This window comes from Arachis ipaensis, chromosome B9 (genome assembly GCF_059453495.1).
Source record: "Arachis ipaensis isolate K30076 ecotype BB chromosome B9, ASM5945349v1, whole genome shotgun sequence".
In the NCBI taxonomy this organism is placed as follows: Eukaryota; Viridiplantae; Streptophyta; class Magnoliopsida; order Fabales; family Fabaceae; genus Arachis; species Arachis ipaensis.
Genome location: NC_142444.1, coordinates 144,551,393 through 144,574,363, shown reverse-complemented (window position 1 = coordinate 144,574,363; position 22,971 = coordinate 144,551,393). Strand labels below are relative to the sequence as shown.

Genomic DNA, 22,971 nt, shown 5'->3' with positions numbered 1-22,971 from the left:
AAGTCCGATTTGCAGATTGTCATTTTGATGAATCAAAATTTCCAACATTAGGGGGGAGAGAATAAGCTTCCTGAAAAGGAACTTAATTGGAATGTATCATCCTTGATGCATTTGGATCCTCGATCAGGGCAATGTGAACTAGAAGTTCAAAATATTATACATTTGTAAAGGATAGCAAATGAATTGCCTGATGCATTTTCTGATACAAAGAGGTAGGGGTGCACATGGGCCGGGTGAAGCCGGGTTTGATGTGATCCAAACCCGACCCGAAATATACACCGAGTCTATTTATTAGACCCGAACCCGGCCCTAGACCCGATGAAACCAATACACTTTCGGGCCACAATTATACCGGGTGAAAACCGGGTAAAAATCGGGCCGTTAACATTACATTACATTGATACCTTCTTGTAAGCTAGCATGTAAAAAAATTCAAATTTCCAAGACTCCAACTATTAGTTAACATGGTAAAATTCACTTAAAAAAATATAACAAGAACCAACCATTCTTCAAAATTAAAGCATAACCACAATCAATACTAAAGCATAACCACAATCAATACTAATATTGTCTAATAATACCAAATATTTAAATCAATACAAATAACACAATCTTATGTATTAATCTAAAGTCTTATACATTCTAAACATAAAACATTAATTTATAGTCTTATAATGACTAATAACACAAAATATTAAGGTTTACAATACTTAAATTCCACATAAGAATAGTCATGATCTATCACTAATAACACAAAATATTAATTGTGTATGATGACCGGGTCACCGGGCCGACTTCGGGTGACCCGAGCTATGGCCCGGACCCGACCCGAAATAATGATCGGGTCTATTTTTGAGACCCGTACCCGACCCTAAACCCGATGAAATCACACCAAATTAGTCCCTAAAGTATTCGGGACCGGGCCGGGCCTTCGGACCGGGCCGGGTCTGTGCACCCCTACAAAGAGGATTACTAAATCCTATATACCGGCTGAAAATGCTCCGATTCAAGTTGATGTCCCAGTCGGACAAATTGCCACCGAAGCAAATTCATGCTAGAAGCGTGGCAGGCCTGTCGGTTCCAAAGACAAAAATCCTCGAAAAAGAAAAGAGGTAAATATTATTCCTGTTGAAAAAGACATAGTAAAGGCATCTGCAGTTGTCCAAAATTTTGATATAGTTTTAACGCCAGAAGACGTTCAGGTACCTGAAAATTGTGAAAATGACGAGAACTCGATAAAGTATGTCTTCACAGGAGAGAAATGGGAGCGAAATAAGACAATTGTCAATGAAATATTTGCATATAATGTGGCATTAAATATCATGCATGAAAGTAAGGATCTTGATCAAAGATCAGTTGAAGAATGTCGACAAAGAAATGATTGGCCAAAATAGAAAGAACTCATAAAGGCTGAGTTAGACTCACTTACAAAATGTGAAGTCTTTGGACCTGTAGTCCGTACACCAGAAGATGTAAAACCTGTTGGATACTGATGGATATTTGTGAGAAAATGAAATGATAAAAATGAAGTTGTACGCTACAAAGCTCGACTTGTAGCACAAGGTTTTTCATAAAGGCCCGATATAGATTATGAAGAAACATATTCCCTATAGTGGATGCAATAACATTGCGTTATTTGGTCAGTTTATCCGCATATCATAATCTACATATGCATTTAATTGGATGTGGTAACAACCTACTTATACAGCTCATTAGATTGTGATATCTATATGAAAGTTCCTAAAGGACTAAAGATATCTAAACCATCCAATGAATATTCACAGGGGTTATACTCAATCAAATTGCAAAGATCTTTATATGGTCTAAAGCAATCTGGACGAATGTGGTATAATCGTCTTACTGAGTATCTGGCCAAAAATGGTTTTAAGAATGATGATATCTACTCATGTGTTTTCATAAAGAAATCTGTATCTGGATTCATTATAATTACTGTGTACGTTGATGATTTAAATATCATTGGAATTCCTGAAGAGATTCCAACAATTATAAAAACTCTAAAAGAAGAGGTTGAGATGAAAGATCTTAGAAAGACTAAATTTTGTCTCGACCTGCAGATCGAGCATGCAAAGAATGGGATCTGTATTCATCAAACAACATACATAGAAAAGATCTTGAAAAGATTTTATATGAATAAATCATATCCATTAAGTACCACAATAATCGTAAGGTCTTTGGATGTGGAAAATGATCAATTCAGTCCTAAAGAAGAAAATGAAGATATCATTTGTTTTGAAGTACCATATTTTAGTGCCATTGGAGCGCTAATGTATCTTGCCAATAATACACGACCTGGTATATCATTTGCTGTGAATTTACTAGCAAGGTATAGTTCCTCTCCAACCAGAAGACATTAGAATGGAATCAAACAAATCTTTCGATATCTTCATGAAACGGTTGATATGGGACTGTTCTACCCATATGGATCCAAGTAACAATTAGTTGGCTATGCTGATGCTGGATACTTGTCTGATCCGCACAAAAGGATATCTCAAACAGGATACCTGTTCACATATGGTGGTACAGCCATATCATGGAAGTCCACGAAACAGACGATAGCAGCAACCTCCTCTAATCATACTGAAATACTAGCGATACATGAAGCAAGTCACGAGTGTTTTTGGCTCAGAAGTTTGATCTAATATATTCTATCATCATGTGGACTGATTAACCATAAGATAGCTCCAACTATCCTGTTTAAAGATAATACAGCATGCATTGCTCAACTTAAGGGTGGATACATCAAAAGTGACAGAACAAAACATATTTCTCCCAAATTCTTCTTCACTCATGATCTTCAAAATCAAGTGACAATTGATGTCCAACAAATCCACTCAAGTGATAATTTGACAGACTTTTTTTTATTTCTGCTATATTCTCTAATCTAGTAAATCAAAGATTAATTTGCATAAATCTAAATTTTGTATAAAAAAGTCATAATTAATTAATTAATGAGTTATTGCATGATACACACATAACTCCTAATATTTGTTTAAATAAAAATAGCTATTTAATTAATCCAAATTAATTTATTTTTGTTTTCTACGGTACTTCCCAATCAAATAAACCGAGCTATGAGAGATTAAAATTTTATTTAATAATTTATCATTGACCAATAAATAACTAGATACACAAGGTAGATCCATATGACCAACATAATAGATCTTCTAAAACATAAACAGAAAAACCTAGCATCCACAAATTAAAAGTTGGCCTTAAATCTCGCTTTGGTCTGGGTCTGGAAACAATTCATCTAGTATATATAAATCCAACATTAATAGCTGCAAGAAAATACATTAATGAACACAACTCGCACAGGGAAAACAGATTTCATGCAGCGATGAAATGGAAATCGGTGCTCAGGAACTGGAACTGGTGGGTGGAACCGCTATTCCTGGCACAGTAAAATTTGACAAAGCTTCTGAAAGATGCTTATTTGCCTTGTCAAAATTAACAAAACCCATGAACCAAAAATCATGTCCATCCACAGTAACAATCTGAATGTACTTCTCTGATGGGTTCTCCCTCATGATCACTGGGTTCGCTGCTCCAATCTTCCCCAAAGGCACCATTACCTGTTACAAAGTAACATCCTAAGTGACGATGTTTGAACATTTGAAAATTTGAACACTGAGTATCATCTAAAGGTTAAAAACAGTTTTTAAGAGCTGAAATGGATGCCATAACAAAATCTAAACATACAATGATATACAAGTTCATACAATAATGCTTTTCATTTATACTAATCAAACTGCACACTTATTTAAAACAAAATAATATTTGTATAGGTGTTGTATTTTTGTGCACTCAATTTAATCTATTACAGACTTACAGTACAATGTGATCCCCCATAAGTTAACCCTTTTTCTATCTTCTTCACCCTTTAGATTCAATAGATGTTTCAATTGTACACCTATTTAGATGGTAGGTTGCAACTAATCTACTATAATTGTTGCCGCACTATGGTGAAAACTTACGTGCAGTTATCTTTACATGAAATTGATAGTTAATAATCATTATATAACAATTTAGTCAAACGTGTCAAATTATCTAGTAATTTTCAACTATCAATTTCACATAAAGAATTTCATGACTTTTTACCTTGCATTATTGCTTTTCATATAAAAACTGCGGTGTTTTCATTTCCTTTTGAACAATTCTTTCTGGTGTTATTATTGCAATTATAGATTTAAGAAAGAAAAATAGAGATTGCCACCTTGTAGTAGCTCCAAGTTTGCTGGCCAGAGGGTGCAGTGAAAGACAAAGGGCGATCGCTGCAAAAGGCGACATGAACATCTGAGAGGTAAAGTGTTCCAGCAACAGGGCCTGTTGATGTTGAGAGGTAACAAGCAAAGGTTTTCTTAAGCTTCTCATTTGGATATGTTGTGAACGTCTGCTTGTACAGTGACTCAAATCCACCTTCCGATATTGCTTTCACCGTCAGGTTCATCTTCCCCAGTGCAGCCGAGGATACTGATGGACTTGTTCTGACTGCAAAATATCGAAAATAGATCCTCTAAATTTTTAGCGTCCGAACAAAAAAAAAATGATAAAATATTATAATTACAGAATAACAATTATAGTCGATTGGAATGATATTTGATACTCATGATATGATTGACTAGTGTTTAATCACGGTAACCAAGTGATATGCACTTTTCCTCAGAAGTTGATAATTAAAAAAAAAGATCCCGCTAGGGAGACAATAGAAAAAGGTAACATTAATGATTATATCTCTAATACTCTCTAAACTTCCATTGTCCACATTGTATAAATATTCCATTGGCTCCTCATACTTTCTCAAAAAAAAATATAGGTAGACAGTGAAAATATTAAATAATATCATGATTGACTAGTGTTTAATCACGGTAACCAAATGATATGCACTTTTTCTCAAAAGTTGATAATTAAAAAAAAATTGATAATTAAAAAAAAATATAAATAGACAATAAAAATATTAAATAATTTAAATATAAATAAAAAATAAAAATATTAAATAATATGAATAGTAGATATATTAAATATTCATTTCACTATTCGTGTGAATAGTTATTTTAATATTAAAATTTAGATAAATAATTTAAAAATATAGTGTGTTTTTATTTTATTGGTTATTGTTTATATTGGCATTTTATTAACATAAATTATACGATGATCAATGCATATAAAATATTAAGTAAAAGCATAAAAAAATTTAAGTAAATCCAATCTGTGTTGACTACTAAAGACACAAGTAATAACTTAATTCTTTAACAGAGAAATTTACAAAAGTACAAATTTTGTTCTCCCAAATACTAATTAATTTCATTTTTCATAACTAGCACATCAATTTGAGAAAAAAGAAAGAAAAATAAAAGAGAGAAGGAAAGAAGAAACTAACGGTTGTGCCAGATGTTGTTGGCAGCAAGTTCAGCCTTCTTACTCCAAGAATCGAACATGTTGAGGATGGATTCCATGGGGCTGGTACTTGGAGGCTTGTCAAGGGGGCTATGTTGAACATATGGATGCTGCTGATGGTAATACTGAACTCCAGGCTCTTCACTTGGTGCACCCTCCACTGCTGCTTTCTTGTTGTCTGGGTGGCTACTTGGCACTGCTGGCTTCCCCATTATGTGCGTCTCCCACTTCGGTACAGATGGAGATGATGAAGACGATGCTGCAGATTGATCGTTTTGGTGGTTGTTGTTGGCGGTGCTCATGTTGAGAAGAAAAGGCAGAGTAGAAGAAACTATAAGGAACGTTTACAGAGGAGAGGAAGAAAATCTCATATTTATATTATTATTATTATTATTATTATTATTATTATTTTATTACGCGCTTCGCTTAAAGAGTATTCGAGAAGGTAATGCTGTGGATCCGTTAAAGGTTGCTTAATCGCGTATAAGGTGACATGGTTAATATTATTAATTTATTATGCTTAATTCTTTATTCAACACTTGGCAGCTGAATTTTTGTCCACAGAACTAATTAGCTGGACCCACGGAAATGAACATATCTAGTTTGTCATCCTCCATTTTCTCCTCGCTCTCACGCACACGACAACAAGTGGCAAGTACCAGTCGCATCGTCACTGTCGCGGGAGTCCAAAGTTGCTGGGGAGTCTTTCTCTGGTCCGACACTATTTTATTTTGACCGTTTTCTTCTTCTTTAACAAGAACGAAATCAGAGTGACCCCTCACTAGTGAATCCTCAACGACCGCCGCAGCTTTTTTTTTTTTTGGGTCAAGTAGATTGGACAATCCAATTTTAGGTATCACAACACACATTCACACTACACACTCACTCACACAATATTTAGGGGTTCATATTCAACACTTAGTGTATTCACCAAAATTTGAACGGGAAGCAGCATATTAAGAGGCACATGGTTTAACCAGTTGAGCTAAGCCTCCGCGACAGCCGCAGCCGCAGCCTTTCAAATTCGAAGGATATGGTGATCTCCCTTTCCTGCTCTTCATAGCTGATCAAAGGAACGGTGATGGTGGCCCGAGCGTTTCCGAGGCCCAAAACCAACTTGAGTTCCCGGGGCCAGGGAAAGGATCTCAGCCCAAAGCATCCACGTCAGCAGCACTTGGTTGACCGTAGTAGTCAACAACAGCCTTCATTAGGGGCTTGAAATTGAGTCGAGGCCCAGGCCCAAAATAGATCTCGTCTGCGCTGAGATTGTGTAACGCGCACTCGTCCGCGAGCACGTATTTCTGTTCCACTGGAACGCGAAGGGCAATAACGCGCTCATTTTCAGCGATAGCACTTCCGAGCAAATCGCCAATCCCATCGGAACAACAAGCTTCCATCGTGCCCGATCGCTTGTACCCACAGTAGCTGCATCCTCTGATCTTCGGATTGGAATCTAATCAATTTAGGTTGGTCCATTGTTTAGTTCATCAGTTAGTGTGTTGGAATACTGATTTGTGCATAAAGAAATTTATTAATTAATGATAAATTTTTAAATAAAACTTAAATCCATAACGGAGTAGTTTTTAAATTGTTGAATTAAAAATACATTAAAAAATCTAAAAGAAAAAAAACTCCTTCTATGTAACTTCGATGTTATTCTAATATTAATATTGTGATTTAATTTTGGTTAGCTGATTATTTCATACCAATAAATATTTAGATACTCTATTTATATTTTAACAATTATAAAATAGTATTTTGTTTATTTAATATTCATTAATATTATATATTATATCGAATACGGAATACCATTAAGCTGAAAAATAAAATTCACTTATTTTAAATAAAAAGGAAAAAGAAATCGTTTTCGAATATGTATCTCACAACTTAACCAAACTAAGATGCATAATTATCAAAATTGAATTGGTAGTTGATTCGGTCAAAGTATTAAACTAAATTAAGTTACTGGATTAATAGTTTAATCGATAGATTAATGGTCAAACTGTTAGATTTGGTAATAATTAAATAAATTTTAAAATTATAATATAATATTTATTAAAAAAATATTTTACATTATTTTTGGTGTTTAATATTTTATATTATTTAAATTTAAATAAATTATATATAAGTTTTATTGCTTTAATGTGTATATATATATATATATATTAGCTTTTAATTTAATGGTCTAATCAAATCTGAAAAAAATTAAAAGAAAGTTACCTATAGATAAAGTTAGAAGTAATTTTCTAAAGAAAGAATAAAAATAACAAGAAAAATAAAAAAATTGAAGTGAAAATAAATTATTGATGAGAAATAAGAGACAATCAAAATTTTGAAATAGAAATAAACATATAAAAGTTGAATTATATGAAGTTAATTTATTTTAACAAAATCCCATATACATGCATGAATTAGTGTAAGGCTGAAGCATTATTCATATGAATTTGAACATCTGATATTATTATTAGCCTATAATATGGTAAGGAGCACTTCTAACTTAGTGGTAAAGTGAGGTATAGCCTTAGATAAAGTTTAAGGTTTGTAAATTAATTCACATGACATCTCTTACTGCGATTTAGTGTTTCGCTGGTGTACCGTGGGGACACACGGGGTCATGCGTCCGACCCGCACTGGTTTGCATTAAACCGTCCAATTTTTAACGAATTTGATTGTTATTGGCCGGGTTAATTGTGGGAGTGATGATTTGAGTATAATTATTATTTGTAACATTCTGAATTTTAAAATTAAATAATAAAGTATATATTGGATTTTGAAAATATTGTCATTGTCTTTATTATATCTTGGATTGAAATAAATTACTATAATTTTAAATTGTTTATAAAATTCACCATTTTTTCCTCCAGAAATTTTACTTATCTATTCCTCTTTCAACTAGTTTCTCTCAAAAAGTACAATCCAACTTCTCTTTGCCCTTCTCTTTATGGTGTTGTAGCATGCCTCTTACACTACCCCAATACCCTTGTTGGTATGTAAAAGATTGAACTAGTTTAAATCAAAACCGAATTTAAAGCAATTTTATTGATCCAGCTTATAATTGTGATTAATTAAATCAACAACCACCCAATTATCCAATCCTATAATCTCCACCACCACTACAACATTTTTAAGTTATTGCAACATATATGATAAATAACACTTAAAAAGTATTGTCTAAACTTATCAAAAGCAACGTTTAATGTTTGTTGCAATGAAATAATGTTATGGCAACATTTTTGTAATCAACACGTTATAGGCGTTGTCTTTCATCAATTAGAGAACAGGTAAAAAACGTTACTTTAACAAATTACACTTGCAACACTTATAACATTCATATATTACACTTTATAGAAGTTGCTTTAAAATCTTTCATAAACTTCCCATCATAAGTGTTGTCTAAAACATGTAAATATATTTTTCACTTAAATTTTAACCTTCCCTCCAAATATAGCAATAAAAATTACTCTTTCCCTCCTTATTAATTAAAAAAAAAAAGAAAATAAAAAAGCAAATAATTAAGACAGTGAATACATCATCTTTCATTCATTCATCATTTTTGTGTTTATAACATTATCAATTAGAAACAAAATTCTATGAGGAACCCTAACCCCAACCCTTTCATCATCTTTTGAATTTCCCTAAATCGATGCTATTTGCGGTTCCTTCTCTACTCGCACTGAATCATTCCCTCTCTACTCGCGGTTTGTGGTGCGTGTTCTTTCAATTGATGATTTCGTCGTTGAATCTCCGATGCCAGAGCGTGAAGGAGCTCAACGGCGAGTCTGATTTAGAAGCGTAGTCTCACCAGACGGTTACATCTCCATATGCGGCTTCGGTTTCCTTCTCTCCGGTACTTTGCAATTCTCTCTCTCTTTCTCTCTCTCTCTCTCTCACACACACACACACTTACACAACTCTTTGCGTTGTCATTTAATGCATTTATGGATGCTAATGTGATGTCGTTTTGAGGCAGAGAAAATGTGATGCCGTTGACATGCACACTTACACTCCTTTTTCCGCCGTGTCTTGACAGTTGTTGTTAATTTCTTCTTCACTCGTGGCACTGCCAATCTCAAAATTGAGGTCCTAGTTGCTTACAGTAATTCTGGTTATATTTAAATTGAAATTCAGTGAAACTTATGCATAGTAGTGTGATTAACGAAAGGGAGAGAATAATAAAAACCAGAGGTGCTGGCTCTGAACTGCAATGCACTGAATTATTAGTTAGGAATACTTTTTTAAGGTCAACTTGTATTGCCTTGTGACAGGAATTTCACTAATGAATTATTCTTTTTTCCAAGGGACTCAGAAACCAGCATTTATAGAAAGAGAGAGGGAATATCGATTTTTAGCTGTGAGTAGCTTTTTTTTTTCTAATTTAATCCGGTGACAAAATCCAACTTGTCAACTGTTCAATTATAATTTTATATAATTTGTCCTCCTCAGGTCTTTCCTGAATCACTAGATGAGGAGCTCTTTGTCAATCCAGCAGTATGTGATTCAAACTTTAAATCTTAGTAATCTTTTATTATCTTAAGTAACAATGGTTGTTATTTATAATGCTAAAATTAAATATTCGATGCTAATATTTTATTTGTGGTTTTGATGAGAAATTACTGCTTAATTATTTCTGGTCCTATAAAATCACTACAGTGTTTTATTGTTATGATATATTTTTGTGGTAGAAATAGATAGCCAACCAGCAGAAGCCTTCATGAAATGATGTAAATTTTAGGCTTGTTATTCAATTATTGTTGGTGAAATTTCAATTTAGGAAATTAACATTGGATTCATCTCAGTAGTAAAATTCAATTCTAGAGTTGAACACAGATGGAAAAGAGTTGTAGACCTAGAAAATCCTTAAATGCAACAAAAAAATTGTTGAAGTTTCAAATTAGGAACTCATCTTGTAGAAATAGCTCAAATCAAAAGAATTCAATGTCTTAAGAAATATTTCAAATGAAAACATGTACAATTTAGTATGTTTTTAAATAGTCTGATCAGGAACTTTTTATATTTTTCAGATTCTATAGTTTTTCTTGTATTAATCAAACCTACACAATCAGTTCTTGACTTAGTGCTTCCTATGATATAATGGAAGCTAGTACTTTTGTTTTCACAGAGGCAGTCTAAATTCTGTAGTGGTTTTAACATCTAATTGGCTATGGTTCTAAATTCAATCTCTTACTTCTGACAAGTTTCATTGTCTTGTTTAAGCTGCTTTGAAGCACCCTAGGACCCCTCCAACTAATCAAATTAGTGACCGATTTAGCTACCGATGACAAATCCAATCTAGTTAGTCGCTAAAATCGGTTACTATTTTCCAATTCGGGATCAATGGTTGTAAGGTTTCGTAATTTCTCCTTTTATTCTGGTCTTGATCACACTGTTGAAATGTTCTTTCCTTCTTAATATTGCAATCTTCATCAGCTTAATTAGATTTTACTCTACTGTTTTGATCTGTTGCTTGCTGCATTGCTGGATTGTGATTCAACAAGTAATTTAAGTATAGCTTTCAACAAGTAATTAGACTTTTTATATGTAGTTGAAGCTTCTGGTGTAGAATCATATCACAAACACTGATTATGATATAAACACAAGCATGCACACTGCATTATGTGCTGAACTAGGAAGATGATTGCAGCAGGGATTGGTTATGAATTTATCAGACAATTAGACATGATCACATCACATGAATATTATTTCCAAGAATCTAGTATTTGAATGCCATATATCTAGTTCCCTTTAACATTTCAGTTGAATTATAAGTTCACCTCCACAAGCTCCATTTCATATTCACTGTATAATCCAATATACAAACACCAAATGTGTAATGTACTAATAGGAGCTTCAGAAGAGACTCTAATGCTTGCTGAACCTATGGCTGGTAGTTGTGCCTGCTCATACGAATTTGGTCTTTATGTGATGTGCTGCTGCTTGTTTCAAATAATATTATGTAGATTAATGTTATTTAAAAGTAGTTTGCCTCCTTGGCTTGCACAACACAACTGATCCTACTACTGGATTCATATCCAAAGAGTTGCCAAGTGAATAGTGGCTATTTTATGTGCTGCTCCAAGGAAGCCTTTAGAATTAGTGTGGTGATGAAGATATGAGTAGTCTGCAGAAAGTTCCTATAAGTTTAATAAATTTGCTTCTTGTTGTCACATTAGAGAAGGTTTAAAAAAAACACTGCACGAGTCCATGGTAATTTCTGTTCTTGTAGCTTCCCTTGTCCAATACAGATTATAGTATCTTATTAATTAAAGTTTTGAATTAAAAATATTAACTCACTTCTAAAAGATTAATTAAGGGATGAAAAACTACCTCGCATTGAATTAAAAATATTAACTCGAATACAGAAAGGAAGGGATTGAAGTCCTTAGTGATAATAAACTGGCTTGAATTAGTACAAGTATATTGAATTTTGTATAATTAGTTTATATATGTAGTGTTTTTAATGTCTGAAGTGATTATAAAATATAAATACACCCATTGTGTCTGAATATATTTCTTTTGTGTATATAATCATATGGTTACAGGAGAAAAGAGGGACTGCACGGGGATTCAGTTTAAGCCACCTGGGTGTTGGGTTCCACTTCCATGGTTGAAGGTGGTCAAGTTAGCCATCTTCACATGCTTCTTGTGTTCTGCACTCTTCTTCTTAGTTGTCTTTTTTTGTCTTTACCTTTATTTCAATCAATTCTTTTACTTTCACAATTAAACTTTATTAATACCTACAATTTTCCAGATCTTGACTCTCAATATCTATTTACTTTGGTTTCTTCAACTAAATGACTTTATCTATTAATACCTACAATTAAACTTAATGTCATTTCCAAAACAGTTTGTGAAAACAAGTTTTTGAATAAATAATAGATCTATAAACTATCTAAAATAATAATAAGAATGAGATGACTGAGTAATAATTATAATAGTTAGAAAATTGATCAAACTAGTTGAATGCTTTTGTAATTGGTATAAAAAATTTCATTGATCAAATGTTTTGTTCAACAGAAGCATGCAAATTGCTGAGGCTCTCCAAATGCAAATGGAGGTGCAGAAGAAACTTTATGAGCAAATTGAGGTAGGTATCTAAATTAAAATTGAAGCATAACAAGTATATGTTAAAGATCAATATGGATAATGATTTTTCAGGTGCAGAGACATTTGCAGCTTAAGATTGAAGCACAAGGGAAGTACTTGCAATCAGTACTACACAAGGCACAAGAACTTGCAGGAATGATCAACAATGGCAGCCCGGGATCTCCTCCGATTTCAAAACTGACAGAAACAAGAGGAGGGTTCAGTTGGAGCTGTGGGCAGAGGAAACAGAACAGGGGAACCATGTGTTCACTTGAAATTTAAAGTTCTTTGACATCTTCTGAAAGCTCAATGGATCAAAGGCCTAATAGTACTAACACTACTAATACTACTTCACTTGAATTGTTGCCACTCTTCAAAGAATCTAAGGAACAAGAAGATGAATCTATTATTAGGAGAAAGAGGAGTTCAAGCTGCTTTGTTGATCAGCCATCAAAGATGAGCAGATCTGAATTATTATATAAAGTTGTGTTCTTCCAAGGATGCCAGCTTCTCGTCATCATGGAAAAGGTTATCTAGGTTTTTGTATTTGGTTTTCTTGTTTGAGCAATATAGCGAAATTAGCTGAAGTATTTAACCAGTAATACTATGGGGTCTAACTTTCTAGGATTTGCTTGCAACTTTCAAGCACCACACTCAGCTTTCCTCTCTGCTAAAGGACAAGATGTGAGAAAGATTCTCAAGCGTAAAGACAGTGATACTGGTGAAAAAGGTACTCCCTCCCTCCTTAAGAAATTTGGGAGTTGAGTTTCAAGTGGTTCACATTTCTTCTCTTTTTTAGCTGGGATTGCTTTTCAAGTTGTTTTTTTCTTGCATATTTTGTCATTTGGGGTTAAATGGTGTCTTTTGGTCTTTGATTAGTGATTGATGAAGGTTACATTGCACAACAGAGCTTCTGGATGTTCCTGCTCATTGATTCTTGGTTGTTTAGGCATGCCATTGTACTTCTGAGCCGGTTTTGTTCAAATAATTGATTTGGTGGATTGCAATTTCGTTTCTGTGCAGATAGTTTGAGATTTAATGCATGCTTTGGTTTTTGAGACTTAATGCATGCTTTTGTTTTAATTAATTCTGGGAGAGCTGTTTTTTGCATATTTTTTAAATTTCAAGTCTTATTAGAACACTTATTAAACATATTAAATATTTAAATGTAGAAAGTTTTAATGAAAAATGTTAACTAACTGTAAGCTTCTTTTTTTTTTTTTTTATGTTTTCCACTATTTTAACCAATTTCTTTAAAGGACTATTTAGCTGAATTATTAAAAAATCATATACTTATCTATATCGGGTACATGAATAACAATATACTTTTTTGTTGTGTATTATTTGCAGATTTAGCATATGGGACAAGTCAAGCATGGATATAAAATATGCAAGTAAATTGATATTTTTTGGATAAATATTAATTACTATTTTGTTATGACAATTATTGTTAGACAAGAATTTTATTATTTTGTTGAAAATTATTGATAAACATGTATTTGAAATACTAATTAAACTTTTTAATATCTATTTTAATTAGAATTTTATTATTAGTTATTTTGTCTTTTTTATAAATTTTTTTTATTGTGCACAAATTTATTTATTAAATAAAATAATTACACATGTATGAACAAAAAATTTTATTGTAAATTTTATTTTTGTGTATTTTTATTACAAAAGTAACTTTTATTTTTACCAAAAAGGCAACCCTTCTATTAGTTGCATATTTTGAATATTAGACAACACTTGTATGGTTGTATATCCAAAAGAAAAAACAACACTTGTATAGGTTGCATATCCAAAAGAAAAGGCAACACTTATATAGGTTGCATATCCAAAAGAAAAGGCAATGTTTTAAAAGGGTTGCATTTTATTGCAAATAGGCAACATTTTGTAGTAGTGGCCAAAATATAAGAGAAAAGACAACACTGAAAAAGTGTAGTCTCAAACACACATTTGAAGTGTTGTTGTTTTTCAACCAAAGGCAACACTTACCAAGTGTTGCAAGTGTTGCTCTCAAAAGCAACGCTTTTGAAATAAAAAAGTGTTGCCTTGATCTAAGGCAACAGCTGCATATGCAACGCCGCCCAAAAACGTTGCCTTAGGTCCAAAAGTGTTGCCATAGATCAAAAGCAACCTTTTGTCAGCTTTTAGGCAACACTTTTTAAAAGTTGCCTCAACCTGAAAATGTTGTAGTGCACTAAACACACATGGTGACATTAAAGCCAAAGTTTCCTTATAGGAGAATAGAATATGCAGAACTCCAACGACCAAGAGATGGGTAATAAGGTAACAACATTCAATTCAATTCAATTTTTTTCTTTCTAGCTTCCATAAGCTGACAATTGTACATAATTTGTTTAATGCACCCACTTTAGAACAATTGAGCAAACCAACATTGAACAAAGAGAGCCCAGATTTGCCAGAGCTATGAAATGGACCCAACCTTCCCATAATAAAATTAATAATAATAATAGGCCTCTCTTTATAAGCACAAGGTCCATTGAAAGCAGTGTACAAAACATTACTACTTACCAACATCAAAGTACACAAAGACACATACTTACATATTACAGCTACAAAGGTACAACATACCAATAACAAAAGCCTATAATGTGGCCTACCCATCAATCTCCCTTCTTATAATATCCCTTCACACTTCACTTTCAAAGCATTAAAGTCATAACTGCCATGCATTGGAAATCAAAATGTAGAAATTGCCAAACCTCTATTCCAAATTCTCTCTTTTTGCTTCATTCTCCTCTTCTTACTTCTTACATCGTTGCAAATATACACACATATTTTGATTTCAAATGTGAAAATAAAGAGGTGTGTTTTACATTAATATTAAGTTATTTTAGTTAAAGACGTTAATATTAGGGATATTAAACCGGAAAAAAAAAATCATAACTCACAATTTTATATAAGATAAAAATCAAAGAAATTATGACTTCCGAATAGGTTAATCTTTCGAACTGTCGCTGAATTTACCGACAGACAAGAGATAATCTGGCCAATTGAAACATCTTAGTAGCCAAAGAAAAAGAAAACAAAAGCGATTCTCATAGTAGCGACGAGTGAAATGAGAGCAACTTAAACCGTGAAAATAGAATTGTGGAAGAGCTATACAAGCTTCGTGCTGCTAGGCGAAGCGTGGAATGCTGCACCCTAGATGACGAAAGTCTAATAGCCGAAAGCATCACTAAGCTTAGGTTCTAACCCGAGTAGCATGGGATAAAATTTTGCACAATAAAATAATAATTCACAATTGCAAGGAAGACAAAATTTTTTTTAAATTGTCATTCACAATTTGTATTTATATATTTTTTTTAAATCATGATTCAGATTTTCATCTTATCACTTTTCAATCCAATATGTGGGTATTACATATTTACATACTTATTAATCAATATTCGAGAGTCACACCACATTTAGGATTATGTAAAAAATAGTTCTTCATGACATTTAGGATCAAAATAAATACTACAAACTGGGGTAAAAATTTTCATAACATTGTTCGTGTAAAATTCTTCTTGTCTAGGTGATATTAGAAGTTCAACTTACTCTTTAATATAGTACTAGAAGATGCTAGAATAATATATGTAAATAATTCTTACAAGATGTTAGAAACAAAGTACAAGATTGGCAACAAACACTGAAGTGGTTTCATAATGTGGAGTAGTTACTATATTATACAGATATCAATTAAAGAAACCATATTAATTGAGCTGCAATGTTCAGGTGAAGATAACTAATTTGTTGGGCAATAAATTAAGTAATTGACAACACTATCAGCATATGTTAGAAGAAAACTAAAAAGCCTAAAAAAGAAAAATTAAAAGAAAAAGAAATACAAGTTGAATCTTTGTTCTTGATGGAAGAGCTAACTATACAACTAGACATAGACACATCACCAACATTGTTTCCATAAAACTGCACCATAAGCCATTGGTAACATGGCTAGAAACCCCCATAGAGGATATGTAGTTATGTGAAGTCACATTCACATTCCCATTGAGAATCTTAGAATTTGAATTATATTCTACCAAATTAACCTCTTCTTGGTGTTGTTGGCATGGTTTTACTCCATAAGGAACACTGCTACTTGACATTTCTCTAATTTGGTAACAAAGGTTTGGGTTGTTCCATGCACCAAAACGCCTCCCTAATTTTCCATAGAAGTCCTTGGAGAATTTAAGCTCTCCTATGAAATTGTTTCCACTTAGGTAAATTGCATTGAGGCTAGGAAGAGATTCTAGCTTAGGTGACAATGTTCCTGTGAGGTTGTTATCACTTAGGCCTAGAAATCTCAATTTCTTTAACTCTGATATTGACTCAGGAATTTCACCTATTAGCCCCATGTTAGAGAGTTCCAAAACTTCCAAGTTCTTAAGCTTTTCCCACTTTAGGACATTGATGCTTCCACCTAAGGGATTGTTGGACAAAACCATTTCTTCCAAGGAACACATTTCTTCAAGAGACAAAGTTAATCCACCAGAGAATTTGTTGCTTCTAAGGTCCATAAGTGTCAAATTCTTAAGATTAGCAAATTCATTTGGCAAATTACCTTCCAAGTTGTTGTGGCTAACATCAATCTTCAATGCTGAAGTTAAGCTTCCAAGTGTCGAAGGCAACACCCCGGATAGCGAATTCTGACTTAGATCAAAGATTAATAAGTCCTTAAGTCCACCAAATGTATCCGGAATGTTACCATTGAAATAGTTTCCAGCAAGAACAAGTCTTCTCAATTTGATGAGACTACCAATTTCTGTTGGAATTTCACCTGATAAGCCATTCTCTAGCAACACAAGCGATTCGAGGTTCTTGAGGACACCGAAACTTGAAGGAATGGTTCCAATTAGGCCCTTGTTTGATCTGAACTCGAGCGATTCTAAGCTTTCGGCTAGTTTGTCCCAGCTTCCAGCCGGGATGCTAACTGGAAGCTTGTTTGGTGATTGAAAGCAATTGAAGAAGGACAGAGATTTCAGGTGCCTTAACTCAAACAATTGTGGCCTAAATTCCAAATTTGGAGCACAAACCAGAGAGTTATCATGGATTGGTCCAATGTTTAAGACAGTAACATACCAAAATCCATCAAACAGATCACAAGATACACCCTGCAATTTAAAATAACATCACCACACAGATCATAAAAAGAAAAAAGAATAAAAGTTATTGCAATGTTTGTAGAAAACTTATCATTTCAAAATAACTGCCAAAAGTTCCTATTCCTAGTACACGGTTTAATCAGAAAATGAATAGTTGCTGTACCATAAAATCTTTTACACTTTACTATGACAAAAAAAAAAAAACAAAACTTTTTGAATAAAAGAATGGGGGAAATCATTACTATGAAGACAAGGTTCACATCAGAAATCATTTTCAAAATTAAGACCTCATGGATCTAAATTTTTAATAATACATAAACGAAATCTCAAATAAACAAGGAGATTATGTTCAAAGCTTCATTGTTAATTCTGAATAATTAAGAGTAGCTATAATATTCTTTTCTGAAACTCATCATAAGAAAAGGCCTAATAAACCTTCAACCAACACTATTCTATTCTGCAGTATAATCAAATGGAACAGTTACCTGAATTGGAGTCCAACCACAAGGATCTGGATAAAGATCTGAGCCATTCCATGAATCACCAACGAAGCCTTGAATGGTAGAATACAAAGCTTCTTGCTCTTTTTTCTCCATTGGAGCTACATCATAGTCTACTACTATTTGTCCACAGCAACTTTCACCAAGTGAGAACAAAACCATAGCAAAAATTGCATGAATAAGACTAATACTAATTATAATAGCCTTAAACCTCTCCATGATGATGTTACTGAACCAAAAAGAAAGGACTATAACAAGCTCAAGAATATGGTTGCAAAGATGATGAAACTCAATTGCATCTTATGATATGATTACATGGTTTTGATGATGATGGGGTTTAGTTATATTAGAAATGTTTTCTCCTTTTGGGATAAAAGACACAATCCTCAAGTAAGTTGTAGCAAAAGGTGAGTAGCAGAGAGAAGAATGAAGATGAAACAAATGAGTTAATCAGCTCTCAACAATGAAGACAAAGAACTCAGCATGGGGCCCTACAAAAAACTACAAAGGTTTTTTTGGAAGAGCACACATTTTATTTTCTTCCTGTTGCATCAAGAGAGTAAGAAAGAACAAGATCCTGAAATTGTGCTCAAAACTGAATGGGAAAAGAGGAATGGAGGAAACACAAAAAGCTGAGTAAGGAACCTGACCCTCTTTACTCCATTGTGTTTATGGAAAAGCTAAGGAAGTGTGGGCACTATATATATATATAAGAAAGGAAGAAAACAAATTAGAGAAATAAAAAAAAAAAAAGAAAAACTTAGCACAGTTATCAAGGCTCAAGGTCATAATAACAATGACTTTAATATATGATCAGAGATGCATTAAAGAGGCCTAGCCTATTATTATTTATTTATATGAAAGCAAAAAATAGGCTTTTGCTTTTATGCAGCCTTGCTCTGCAATTTCCACACTCTTGTGACTATTAATTATTATTATTATTATTGAATATTAGATTAGATGAGAAATTAGCTCTGCAGTAATATAATTTTATATATATTTTTATTTGTTTCAGTTTTGTCCTATATGAACACTAAATAGGGTTATTCACTAATAATTTGATGCAGTCATGAAATTTCAAATTTTCAAAGGGAGTTAGTGTAATAATTTAAACCCTTAATTTCACATTTGTTTAGAACAATTTTTAATTGTAAAAATAGAATGGCAGAGTGATAACTTTATTAGTAGGAGGTTATTAAAGTACATATTGGTAGTTGGAGGAAATAATGGATGCACATAAAAGGGTTAAGGATTGATGAAGAAAAAAGTGAAGGTTACATAAGCAGTAAGTAGTAGGGGACCATTACATTATCCATGCAAAAGAAAAGAAAGGGTGTGCTGTGTGCATGCATCATGCATGTAATAGCTAGCATGCAAGACAAATAAGGTTTTTTATCCACTAATATAATATAATATAATAATTAAATTTTGATATTCTTTCGTTGTAAAACAGTTTTACATGTAAATTTAATTATGTAATATTATATTAATAAAAATAATTATATTTTATATAAATGGTATGAATAATTGTTTAAAATAATGAATATGATTGTACAATTATATAAAATATTAGATAAAGTATTAAATTAGTCTCCTACATTTGGATATAATTTTGATTTGGTCTTTAAAGTTTAAAGTATCCTATTTAAATTAAAAAAGTTTTATTTAGTTTCAATGTAGTCCTACCGTAAAGTCAAAAGTTAAATAATTAACGAAATGTCCTACATGACAGAACATGGTCGATAATCTGAAGAATAAGTACAAACTTCAGAGGCACAAAATCAACCGTAGATGCATCTATATTTATTTATCATTTTTTATCATTTAAATGAAATATTTTCTATAAAACTAAGAAAAATGATAAATAAATGTATTGATACATCCACGGTTGATTGTGTGTCTTTGAAGTTTATACTTATTTTTCAGATTATCCACCTTATTCTTGTACTGCAGCCATATAGCACATTCTGTTAATTATTTAACTTTGATTTCACGGTGAGATTATATTGAAGCTAAATGAATTTTTTTTAGAATCAAATAGAATATTTTAAACCTTAAAAACCAAAATAAAATTACATTTAAATATAAAGAATCATTTTAGTATTTTACCCTAAAATATTTTATACTATCTTAGTGCATCAAAATTAAACCCATAATATCATATGCTTCATTGTTGTGTGTGTGCTTTTTCCTGTGGGTTATTTATCTTATCAGAACCGCTCTCTTCATCACTACCCTTTGAGAATTGAAACTAAAAGGGTGGAAAATGAAAGGACAATAAAGCACAGTGGCTTTGAAACAGTGATGGTATGCAGTTTCTAATGAACTATATAGGTTCAGAAATCAGAAAATTGGACCATACTTTGTGTGTTAGTACTTAGTACTATACTTTATATACTATAATAATCTCTCTCTCACAACAACCCCTTGGGTCCATTTTGTCCTCAAAACTTGTGGCTAACTAAATGAATCAAACAGTTCAATTTGAAGGGTTATTTTTGGAAGCATGTATATATATATGGTCATTTGACTCATTGGTGAGTTTAATTTATGGATAATTATTAAATTTGATTTTCCTAAGAATAATAATTTTGTAATTTTAATTTTGATTTTGCTAAGAAGCACAATGTACATATAGTACTATGATTCTGACTTTGAAGGTGTTTCTGTTTTCACGGGTCACATAAGGATATAGTTAGTAGTGTGTAGCTTAATAATTTCTTGATTTGCTAAAATGTTATTGTTATTCAAATTTTTTTACTTGCCAAATGTAGAGAGAAATTCACTTAACTTTTATACTCATTATCCAAATAAAACATCTTTTATTGTCGCGCTAGCACTTAATTGCATGTTAGGTTTAAAATGGTTTAATTTATAAAGTACGATAATGCCATATATTAATAATAAAAATAAATAGCTTTTTATATATGCTCTCTTAAAAAGAAATTAATTTTACTTAAACTGATTTGAAAAAAAGAATAAAATTAAAAAATAAAGACTAAATTAAATTTTTATATTATATTTAGTACAATATACATGATCAAATTATGTCAGTATTTTGTTTAGTTTAGTTTAAAATAAGAAAAATTATTAGGGGTAAACAATTTTAGTATTTATTGCTATCATTTGGCAAGTAAAAATGTTAAATTATCTTAAATAAATAAATTTTATTAATTCATATGTACAAATTCTAGAAACGTAAATGTAACTTGTTTTGATTTATGTGTATAAAATTTTGATAAATATAAATATAAATTATATATTTTTTTGAACAAAATGTCTGTAAATATTAGTATAAATTATTATTAGTCAAAAATAATAATATTTAGGACTTATTTGAGTGAGTTTCTAAAAAAAAAGATCTTTTTTCGATTTTTTTTAAAAGATTTTATGAAAAAGTAAAAGTAATTTTATGTTTGGGTATCTCATGCAAAAAGATCTTTTTATCTATTAATTATGTTTGATCATAAAAAAAAATCTATTAATTATGTTTGGATATAACAATATAAAAACATTTTTTATTTATTTATAATATGAAAAACATCTTTTCTTTTTTAAAAAAAAAATATCTTTTAAAAAATGTAAATTACATTTTCTCAAAAAATATTTTTTTTATTTTCTAAAAAATAAAAAAAAATCTTTTTTCATTGAAAAAATATATTTTTTTATCAAAATAATAGCGCCCAAACAAACATAATAGCATTCAAATAAGCACTTATATAACCTTGTTCTTAAAATAAAATTATTTAAATATTTTTATTAATTAAAAAATAAAAACAAAATAAACCCTAATCCTTCTACTTATCATTATGAAAATCATCATCATCAGAAAATTTTAAACTATCTCCAATAAACTCAACCCAATTAGCAATCATGCACAAACTCTATTTTTCTTTTTTCACAACTAGAAATTCAATGCATATTAATGAATCAAATATCCAAATGTTGAACCAAAAATAAAAGCAAATTCATAAACCTCCAAGCCATTGTAGTCCATGAGAAGGCAAGAAGGTATTAGTCTCATGGGGTAAAAAACAATTAAGGAACAGGAAATAATCAATAATATGACAGCACAGGCACAATTAGGGAACAGGAAATAACCACTAGAAATTACAATTTCATCAATTTCGGTAATACCAATTAAAATCAAAGGGGAGAGAGAGAACAAAAGAGGGCGTTGCGGTTGTAGGAAGGAGGAGAAGAGGGAGGCGGTGACGTCGTTGATGACCGTAGGAAGGGGTTATGGGAAAAAGGATAGAAAGGAAATTTAAAAAGTTGATAAGGATATTTTAAAATAAAAATGTTATTAAAATTTTTGTATCTGTTTGTAGAAATTTTAGTATTTTATTTTTTTAAAATATTAAAAGGACTGAAATTTTAAATTTTTAGATTAATATTTTAGTTTTAATTTATTATCATCAAATATAATACTAAATCTTAATTCTTTCTTTTTAGTTTGATCTTTAGAAATAAACATTGCTTTTATAACAACTAACTAAATATCATTTCCTTTTATTATATGATGATGAATGTACAAATTAAACTCATATTTTAATTATATAATATAATAGTATTTTGAGACAAAAAAAAATGCTTTGTTAATAGGGTTTTGGTGCTCTATTAGAATTTGATTGCTCTGTTTCAGGGCTTTGGTGGCTATTAAGAATTTTTTTTTTTTAAATTTGATCGTTGTTCATTATTCATCAATCGGCTGTCTCTCCTTGATTGCACTGTGTTGTCAATATACAAAATAGAAGGAATAACCAGCAACAGAAAAACAAGAATAGTGGTGAGAAGAATGATGGACCAATCTGTTTGGAGGAGGGAGATGTCTCTAAGAAAATCAACACCTATTCTAAGAGTCT

The 22,971-nt window shown here is 31.7% G+C and overlaps 3 protein-coding genes across 4 annotated transcripts; 1 reads left to right on the top strand and 2 right to left on the bottom strand.

The window, feature by feature from the left end:
• Window positions 1-3,093: 3,093 nt before the first annotated feature.
• LOC107619232 (GRAM domain family protein) lies at window positions 3,094-6,080 on the bottom strand. Its single transcript, XM_016321486.3, has 3 exons — window positions 5,399-6,080; window positions 4,235-4,509; window positions 3,094-3,593 (listed from the first exon to the last, which is right to left on the bottom strand). Exons 1-3 carry the CDS (start codon window positions 5,715-5,717, stop codon window positions 3,378-3,380), a joined length of 810 nt encoding a protein of 269 aa, XP_016176972.1. The 5' UTR covers window positions 5,718-6,080; the 3' UTR covers window positions 3,094-3,377.
• A 4,686-nt stretch (window positions 6,081-10,766) lies between these two features.
• LOC107618957 (myb family transcription factor PHL8-like) lies at window positions 10,767-14,051 on the top strand. Of its 2 annotated transcripts, none has more exons than XM_088497803.1 (5): window positions 10,767-12,033; window positions 12,430-12,499; window positions 12,577-13,026; window positions 13,124-13,228; window positions 13,849-14,051. In XM_088497803.1, exons 1-3 carry the CDS (start codon window positions 11,945-11,947, stop codon window positions 12,778-12,780), a joined length of 363 nt encoding a protein of 120 aa, XP_088353929.1. In that variant the 5' UTR covers window positions 10,767-11,944; the 3' UTR covers window positions 12,781-13,026; window positions 13,124-13,228; window positions 13,849-14,051. The 2 variants fall into 2 exon arrangements, with proteins under 2 accessions (XP_088353929.1, XP_088353928.1); XM_088497802.1 differs by having other exon boundaries at window positions 10,772-12,033; window positions 12,571-13,026.
• A 2,089-nt stretch (window positions 14,052-16,140) lies between these two features.
• On the bottom strand, window positions 16,141-18,779 carry LOC107619796 (uncharacterized). The gene is made up of 2 exons (XM_016322079.3): window positions 18,092-18,779; window positions 16,141-17,615 (listed from the first exon to the last, which is right to left on the bottom strand). Exons 1-2 carry the CDS (start codon window positions 18,323-18,325, stop codon window positions 16,386-16,388), a joined length of 1,464 nt encoding a protein of 487 aa, XP_016177565.3. The 5' UTR covers window positions 18,326-18,779; the 3' UTR covers window positions 16,141-16,385.
• Window positions 18,780-22,971: the final 4,192 nt, after the last annotated feature.

What these genes read in the sequence shown, in the direction of transcription:
- LOC107618957 (XM_088497802.1), top strand. Translation starts at nt 11,945, where the DNA reads ATGGTTACAGGAGAAAAGAGGGACTGCACGGGGATTCAGTTTAAGCCA. An exon ending in CCATGGTTGAAGGTGGTCAA is followed by an intron (nt 12,034 to 12,429) that starts GTTAGCCATCTT and finishes TTTGTTCAACAG; the next exon opens with AAGCATGCAAATTGCTGAGG. An exon ending in AACTTTATGAGCAAATTGAG is followed by an intron (nt 12,500 to 12,570) that starts GTAGGTATCTAA and finishes ATGATTTTTCAG; the next exon opens with GTGCAGAGACATTTGCAGCT.
- LOC107619232 (XM_016321486.3), bottom strand. Translation starts at nt 5,717, where the DNA reads ATGAGCACCGCCAACAACAACCACCAAAACGATCAATCTGCAGCATCG. An exon ending in CAACAACATCTGGCACAACC is followed by an intron (nt 4,510 to 5,398) that starts GTTAGTTTCTTC and finishes GATATTTTGCAG; the next exon opens with TCAGAACAAGTCCATCAGTA. An exon ending in AAACTTGGAGCTACTACAAG is followed by an intron (nt 3,594 to 4,234) that starts GTGGCAATCTCT and finishes ACTTTGTAACAG; the next exon opens with GTAATGGTGCCTTTGGGGAA.
- LOC107619796 (XM_016322079.3), bottom strand. Translation starts at nt 18,325, where the DNA reads ATGGAGAGGTTTAAGGCTATTATAATTAGTATTAGTCTTATTCATGCA. An exon ending in GTGGTTGGACTCCAATTCAG is followed by an intron (nt 17,616 to 18,091) that starts GTAACTGTTCCA and finishes TTTAAATTGCAG; the next exon opens with GGTGTATCTTGTGATCTGTT.